Here is an 8305-nt window from a genome sequence, read left to right as displayed (position 1 = left end):
TGACAGAAAATCTGTATATTAATAACTTCCAAGTACAATATATATAGGTAACTATTTAACAAATTCCTAAAAACTCTCTACCACTCTTCCTATATCTGCCACTAACAGAAGTAGAACAACTGAAATTAAATCAACTGCCAAATCATTCTACACAATGAGTGACTCCTAAAATCTAGAACAAAATCATAACAATAACAAACTAAATAAATCAGTTCCTAAAGTTTAGCACTAATTTTTAAAATGCTTATAATCAAACATTGATTCAACCACAAATTCACCACACATGGTGGGAAATACTAATAGATAGGATGATGAAGAAACTCAGTCATGTCTGCACAGGCACTCAATATTCAAAGAAGATAATCAGGAAGAGGCACCATATTTCTGAAGAGATGTGTCGATTCTCGGAATGGCCTGGAAGCAACGAGTGCTTAAATTGCTCTCGCCTCATCCATCGCTTAGATATTCTTTATTGGTGCAACGAGTTTGGTCACTCTTTCCCTTCCTTCTTCGCATCTGCAGCGGCATCACTCGGAGAATCCAGCCCCGAGGGGATCTTTCCGGGAAAGTTAGTTGATGAACAATCTGACCCAACCATGCTACCAAATGTACCAATTATTTCAGTTATTCATAACTACATGGAACGAATGCGGATAACATTCATAATCAAAGCCATGTGTTGAGTTACGGGACTTTACCCTCTGTCAAGGATGACCATGGAACGAAGCTCGCAGTTGGCAAAACTACATATGATAGGGACATTTAGAGATCCAGCATAAATTCAGTTACATACTTGGAAGGCAGAAATCAGTGGGTTCGATGCATAGCAAAATACGTAGGTGAAGTCAAGTCAATTTCAATAGGGATTCGAAAGATGCAGATTTCACTTACTGACTAGAAATTTCTTTCTTTACAAGAGGGTGACAGTCATTGCCAAAGGCAGCTAGTGTGTGGAACAAGAACCCACTGTGTGTAACTATTGCTATCTCCTTCTCTTTCCGTGTGAACAACCTGCGTAAATAAATATATGCAAGAAGAATACGATAAACAAAGACAGAGTTGAGAGTAATCCCCACCATTTAAAACTTTGTTGATGTGTGATAAGTATGGGTGGATGTCAGTACTGACTCTAGTAAACGTAGGTGTATCAAACCAAGTCTCGGGTGCAGAAGGTTTAGGGTAGCACACTACTCTTGCAAGATGACATATTTGTTTATAAACCAGTTGGATAAAACAAGGAATGCAAACGTACTTCGAAAACTTATTGAAACTTGCTCTAAAATATAAAGCAACATTGGCACTATGTGCAAGAGTCCCCTATTTCTTTTCATTTAATATCGTACTTGCTGAGCAGTTTGGAAAGATTACCAATAATCGAGGATCAAGTCATTTTTAACGATGCAAAAATATAATGATCTTTTACCTATAAGAGCAAATGTTTCATGGTGATTCGATTAAATGAAACGAAAAGACTGAAACTTGATAAGGCCAGGGGATATTATTTACCCTTGATAAAGGTTTGGTTATATGATTTTCATGTAGAAATAGTTACCAGTTCACGAAATTCATTCCCCTAGCTGCAACCTCATCCTTGGTCTCTCTGACATCAGCCTTCCATAATATATCATCATCACTCTCTATCTGAATGAAAATTGAGATACTTATTAGGATGTTTTCGCAAGCCTAAATCGTTTGAAGGGTATCCACCTCTGGTATGTTCTTATGCACCAAAAGAGTATCTTTTTAGTTAAACTACTTACCAGTGAAAAATCAACAGCTGGGAAAAGGCATCGATATTCGCTAATGCTTCTCCTCTTATCACAAGGATGAACTCCCTGCAACCAAATTTGTGTGAGGAGGTTGATGTGCCTTAAATCGCGTGCACTTTTCTTACGACCATTTGAAATTACGATAGCTGAGCATTACAGCAATTTCATTGTTATTCTCTAGGTCCCTTGCCAAGATCATCGTATATAGAACCAGCCTGAAGCAAACATGTTGTATCAGTGAACGTACCAGATGTTCTCGACAGAGTTCAACTGCAACAATAGGTGGGCAATCAAGACTCGAAATTGCAGGATGGTCACTATTTCCAGCATTTTCCACCATTAGTGGTACAATATCCATCTTGTCAGAATAGGCCACGCCACCAAATAGCCCAACAGCTGTTTGCATGGTCCTATAATTCGAATCATCATGTAAGGTCAAATCCATTAAAGGAATGTGGATACAAAGGATTTTTTATTCCATATATAAAGCTTGGGGTTGAAAAGAAGATAAGGTTTTTTCCGAGTTCAATTGCTCCATTGTCCAAAATTTACATCATGTAAGCATCGCGATGCTTGAGGCCGGGCAGTGTTGAAAAAAAGTCCATTTTTCAAGGCAAGTTAACAAGATACAGCCTAAAGAAAATCTAGAAGCAAGAAATGAATTCTCGACATTGGCACAATGATACACATATCGTGTATAGACTGACAACCGAGGACATGGTGTTTGTTACTCTTCTCCAGGAAATACATTCACACATCTCATGACACAATGTTTAATGACTCATACCGAAGTAGCTATCGTACAATTATGTAGATAATCATTTATGCTTGGGAATTGTTTGCACCTTGAGTACTACCTTAGCAATGGAGACGTAATGACCAAATCAATGCTCTTTATGAGGCCACTTGAATGCACATGTTTACGCAGGTTGTCAACCTGATAGCAGAGGTCGAGGTCAGCCACTACTTCTTCACGAGTTTTAGAAGCAAAGATTAGGAAAAATGTAAGTGACTAAACCGATGGCGGCTTTCCTACCTGCTGCCAGCCCAATTGAGTTAGGTGCGCATCAAAATATTCCGGAGACATGAAAGCTTTGTAGTTCTTGTCTCCATCTACATTGTGGATTCCCTGAGCATGCCTCACCTAAACAGATTGTTTAATGAGACCACAAAGCCTTCGAAAATTTGCCAAAATCTAAGATAGAAGACAACCTTGAAGTATCAAAATAGAGATACCAACCAGGTGGATGGTTTTGCTGCGGTGCAGTGGGAACAAACTCGGGCAAACGCCATTATCCATATCTGAAAAGAACAAACAAGGAAACAACTTACAATACTATATAAGTAGAAATCCATGTAAAGAGCACATGGAGATGCACTAAGGTGGAGTACATTATTTCAGATGCCATCCACTTAATGTACAGAATATATGCTCTGGGAATTCGAATATAACACAAAGGCAACACACATTTCTCAAAATGCCTACATTCAATAACACTGATATAGCAAAAATGATACCAATATACCATCTTTATCAGTTGATTTATCAGAAAACACTCCCTATTTGATCATCATTTCGAGTCTAATAATTTGACAATATTCGGTTGAAAATGGACAGGAATCAAGCAATGTAAAACTATTCGGATATACCAAAGACTACAATCAGGTTTTATACTATCCAAATGTGAAAAACAATCTACTGAAAATGCTTTGAAATCCACACACACGAATCCAGCAAGAACAATCAAGATTATACTTTGACAACGAAGCACAACAGAAGGAAGAAAAGGAAAAAGTAAAAAAGCAGCAATTTTTTTACTGAAATCGAAAAGCCCACGAGAGTAAACAACCAGCTACACTAGATACTTCATCAAGACTCAAACTTTCACATGACTTTGGCGTCCCATTATAGAAATTGTTAATTAAGAGTTGGTAAACTCACTGAGTAGTGAAAAGGAGCAGCGCAAGTGTTGTGATTGTGAAGCTCCTCCTTGGATTGGTGAAGACGGAGAAAATGGGAATCCGGAAATGAGAGAAGAAGTAAGAGACGTGGGATTTAAAGTAGTGGTGGCGAACATGTGATCGATACAAGATTAATGAATGATGGAAATGGGATTACAAATTTTGTTTCGTCTTGATTCTTCAATGAAGAAATTATTAATTAATTGAGGAATAATAGAGAGCACAGCTCCACTCCACAATCACATACTCTCCTATCTCATTCTAATCCCATTTTACTGTTTTCGAATAAAGGGATTTGAAAATTGATACTCCTTTGAAATTGATTTTAATGACAGATTTTCAACTTAATTTAATTTTTTTAATTGTTTCAAATGGTTTGCTGACAATGGTTTTTGTTTATCTTAGCTGACAATGGTTTTTGTTTATCTTACTCATTTTTATTCTCTAGATTTTATTTCTCACACTCTTACCTGTAGATTTGTATTCCAATTTCTTTCTTTTCCAAATTCTATTTTCAACGCAATATTATTTTAATTAAAATTGATTTAATCTTAAAATATTATAAATAAAGCTAGCCGTAATATTTGAAAAATCTTATAGTACTAGGAGTACATAATAATTGGGTTATGTTTCCTTTTTACACCGTACAGATGTATATGAATGCAACCATTTTCATTTTCTACTTCTCTAATTTAATTAACTGAATTTTGAAAATTTTAAAGTAATGTCAATAATATTATGCACTGTAAAACTTTACAAAATCAGTACTTAGCTAATTATCTTCTTCACTGTAATCTCAAATTGTCCCTCAATTTCAAGAAGAAATCTTTCAATGGAATGAGAGAAGCCCAGAAATGCCAATGGCATCAAACTCTCCCCCAAACTCATCATCTGCTTAATCCTCCCTTCCTGCTACCTCATCCTCTTCCACTCCTCCTTCCCCCTCTTACTCCCCCAATCCAAAACCCCCATCTCCCCCCTCACATCATGCAATCTCTCCGACGGCCGCTGGCTTCTCGACCCCTCCCGCAATCCCGCCTACGATTCAGCCTGCCCTTTCCACCGAAACGCGTGGAATTGCCTCAAAAACCAGCGCGCCAACATGGCGCGGATCAATTCATGGAAATGGTCGCCCCACGCCTGCGATCTGGACCGGCTCGACCCGGTTAGGTTCCTCAATTTGATGAGGGACAGGAGCATTGGGCTCGTTGGGGACTCTTTGAATGAGAACTTTTTGGTGGCGTTACTGTGTGTGTTGAGATTGGGGGATGCTGGTGCGAGGAAGTGGAAGAGGAGAGGGGCGTGGAGAGGGGCTTATTTCCCCAAATTCAATGTCACTGTGGCGTATCATCGTGCGGTTTTGCTGGCTAGATATGAGTATGCATTCTTCCTTTGAGGTGTTTGAATGTGTTTTTATGCTTGATTGGTGTAGTGAATCTGTGTTTTTATTAGTGTGATTAGGGTTTGGGATTTGGGGATTGTGATGTTATGCATTGTTGGATTTGGTAATGATAGATTTCATTGCATAATTGAGGTAGCTGGGATATGGAAACTGGGTTTATGTTTGATGGTTATTCGTTTGGAGCTCGATGCAGCTGATCGGGTTGCTTACTGTTTTTCACGAGATTTATGTTCACAGCTTAGTAGAATTGTTAATGAGTTTTATATGTGCAAGTAGAGAAATGAAAGGTTGTATCTCATCTAAAGCAAATCAGTAAAATCTTCACTTGGAACGTGATGATTCAACTGTAGGAAGTCGTGACAACAGATATCTCTCTTTAGTGCATAAAAAGCAGATCATTATATAAGAGGATTTTTTATAAAAGGCATTTGTGTATGAAGGGATGCTACAAAATTTTGCATTTCTAAGGTGTTAGTGTTCATTGTTGTATTGGAGCAATGATTGAATCCTTGCAAGTTTTGAGAAGCTATCTTGGAGTCCCCGACACGCAAACACTAGACTGTATGAAACTAAGAGAGAAAGAAACTGTAAGAGTAGCTATTGTTTTCCTTCAGCGGATTGATTTTCACATCAATATACTTTGGATATGAATATCATTGGGAGCATTTCTAGTACCTAATCCTTTCTTTTCCTTGGATATTTCCACCACCCCCAAACAAATTTTATGAAGAGCCGCAACTTTACAGCATTTCTAATTGCGCCGAGCCTTCCACTAGATGTAGAATTATAAACCCCTCTTCCATCTTGGACTCGGTAGGCTGATGCCTCTGTGGTTAATGTTTCACCTTGGTATTGGCTGAGCCTTCCACTAGGAATTTTCAGGTTGCACATTTGCTGCAACTTTCATACACACCCAACCAAAAGCATGTGTTGGCTATATTTTTTTTGCTGGTAAAATTGGTTGCAGCTCTTTCATATATTCACCTCTTCCTGTCTGAGCACTGTGTGTGGCCTGTGTTGGACGTTAACTGATGGAATTATAACATTTTTTACTTTGAATGCTCGATTTATGTAGCATGTGTATCTTTTTGTTGGATAACTTGGATTTGCTTCCTCACTAGCTGATTACTGATTAAACAAGGTGGCAGACTAAACAGCCTGGATTTTCTGGTCAAGATGGAGTCAAAGGAATATATCGAGTAGATGTTGATATTCCAGCTGATGATTGGGCTAACATTTCGGATTTCTACGATGTTCTTGTCTTCAACACCGGTCACTGGTGATTCTCTCATCTTGTGTTTTTTCAATTTCCATCATCATTTAACAATATACACACATCAGCCATTGGTTTGGATGATACTGGCACACGAAACTTGAATTTTGCATGCTATCAACAGAATTTCGTACCCGTTGTAAGAATGTCATTGTTATCCTCAGTAGATAATTATTGGTTCTAATCCAAGCTTTTTGATTTCTTGTCAATGAATCCCAGATTGACAAATTCATGAGAATATAATGATGTTTTTCTATGTAGTTTGTTGATGCGATAAAGTGTCGTCTTGTGCTTAGGTGGGGTCCTGATAAATTCCCAGAAGAGACTCCTCTCGTATTCTTCAAAGACGGGCAGCCGATACATCCTCCTCTGGACTTAACGGGTGGGCTGAAAGTCGTTGTCAAGAACATGGTATCTCATATCGAGAAAGCATTCCCTAAGAAGACGCTCAAGTTCTGGCGGCTGCAGTCACCGCGGCATTTTCACGGAGGCGATTGGAATCAGAACGGGAGCTGCTTGTTCGACAACCCTCTTGAAGAATCCGAGCTAGATTTATGGTTTGATCCAGCCAACAGCGGAACCAACAGAGAAGCTAGAATGGTGAATGCAGTGATCGGGGAGGCGTTGAAAGGGACGAGCATCATAGCGCTGGAGTTGAGCCGTTTGAGCGAGTGGAGAGCTGACGGTCACCCGGCGGTGTGGCTGGGGAAGAAGGACGCAGTGGCTGTGTGGGGACAGGACTGCATGCATTGGTGCTTGCCTGGTGTTCCTGATACTTGGGTTGATATATTAGCACAACTCATCACATACAACTTCACTCCACTTTGATTTCAAGATTTTGCTCTTTTTTCACCTATTCATTTCATTATTGTAAAACCCTTTTTATGTTCCAATGCAACTACTACCATTTTTGATGAGTTCTGTGTGCCTTGTTCACAGCGTTTGCAATTGCAGCCATCCTATTCCTATAGTACTTTTGGTATCATCGATTTGACTCATTGGCCTCATATCAGAAAAGGCCCATTTTTTGCCTCATCAAACAGGCCCTTAGTAAGAGCTACTACTAACTTAACTTTGCCCCTTCCCTTCTTGGGTAACTGAGGGAATTCGAGGCAATGATTCTAATCAACGCAACCACACAAATCGCTCCGACTCCGACGATCCAATTCCAAACCCTATCCCTAAATATCCCTCCCGCACTCCACACCATCCGGCTCGGACCGGCCAGGCCGCGCACAGCCCTCCGAATCTCCTGCACCAAAGAGACCGAAACCCCCAGCGAGCAATTGCTGGCCGCCGAATTCAGCCTCGAGATCAAGCGATTGAATTCCGAAATCGCTCAGCGAGAAGACGCCTTCAGAAAAAGCAAGGAGCTCCTCTTCGCCGAGATCTCCGATTTCGCCGGATTGAAACCGGAGGATTTCAACAGCAAGTGGCGTAGGATGGACGACGATGAAAAATTGGTTTTGGTTAGGGGTTTTGTGGCGGAGTGGAGCGCACATTTTCATCCGTTATCGGCGAGGTCTGTCAAGGAATTGGTGGAGGAGTACGTTGCTGGAATGAGTGATTTTTCGGATTCTGGTAATTTGTTCTCTGGTTTGGGGAAATTATTTGGATTTGGTAGTGATGATATTCATAGCTAGGGACGAACCTTTTTTTTATTGGATAAACATTTAATTCAAATTAAATTATGCCAATTTTTGGTTACTTTCGATTTGCATATTTTTTATTAACTTGTGGAATCTGTGATTGATCATTCTTCATTCAATCAAACTCATGGAGTACTATTTCTTGTCTTAAAAAAACTAGTTTCACTTTTTGATTTTGGTATGTGTATTATTTATATGTTTGAATTTTTCTGATCATTTTTTATTTTTATCTTCTTCTATATTCATTTTT

The 8305-nt window shown here is 39.3% G+C and overlaps 3 protein-coding genes across 4 annotated transcripts; 2 read left to right on the top strand and 1 right to left on the bottom strand.

Moving 5' to 3' along the window:
• On the bottom strand, positions 1-4009 carry LOC121753853 (phosphoglycerate mutase-like protein 1). 2 transcript variants are annotated; one of them, XM_042149115.1, is made up of 10 exons: positions 3712-4009; positions 3010-3071; positions 2806-2913; positions 2627-2706; positions 2017-2179; positions 1761-1835; positions 1553-1641; positions 892-1011; positions 699-743; positions 1-599 (listed from the first exon to the last, which is right to left on the bottom strand). In XM_042149115.1, exons 1-10 carry the CDS (start codon positions 3845-3847, stop codon positions 491-493), a joined length of 987 nt encoding a protein of 328 aa, XP_042005049.1. In that variant the 5' UTR covers positions 3848-4009; the 3' UTR covers positions 1-490. The 2 variants fall into 2 exon arrangements, with proteins under 2 accessions (XP_042005049.1, XP_042005050.1); XM_042149116.1 differs by having other exon boundaries at positions 2982-3071; positions 3712-3763.
• Positions 4010-4455: 446 nt separating this feature from the next.
• On the top strand, positions 4456-7323 carry LOC121754832 (protein trichome birefringence-like 12). Its single transcript, XM_042150127.1, has 4 exons — positions 4456-4476; positions 4579-5108; positions 6275-6412; positions 6703-7323. Exons 1-4 carry the CDS (start codon positions 4456-4458, stop codon positions 7232-7234), a joined length of 1221 nt encoding a protein of 406 aa, XP_042006061.1. The 3' UTR covers positions 7235-7323.
• An 11-nt stretch (positions 7324-7334) lies between these two features.
• LOC121756073 lies at positions 7335-8113 on the top strand. The gene has a single exon (XM_042151531.1). The coding sequence runs from the start codon at positions 7522-7524 to the stop codon at positions 8047-8049; it is 528 nt and encodes a 175-aa protein (XP_042007465.1). The 5' UTR covers positions 7335-7521; the 3' UTR covers positions 8050-8113.
• Positions 8114-8305: the final 192 nt, after the last annotated feature.

The sequence above is a fragment of the Salvia splendens genome, chromosome 11, assembly GCF_004379255.2.
Source record: "Salvia splendens isolate huo1 chromosome 11, SspV2, whole genome shotgun sequence".
In the NCBI taxonomy this organism is placed as follows: Eukaryota; Viridiplantae; Streptophyta; class Magnoliopsida; order Lamiales; family Lamiaceae; genus Salvia; species Salvia splendens.
The sequence above is the reverse complement of the archived record's forward strand: the minus strand, read 5'-3'. Positions and strand labels throughout refer to the sequence as shown.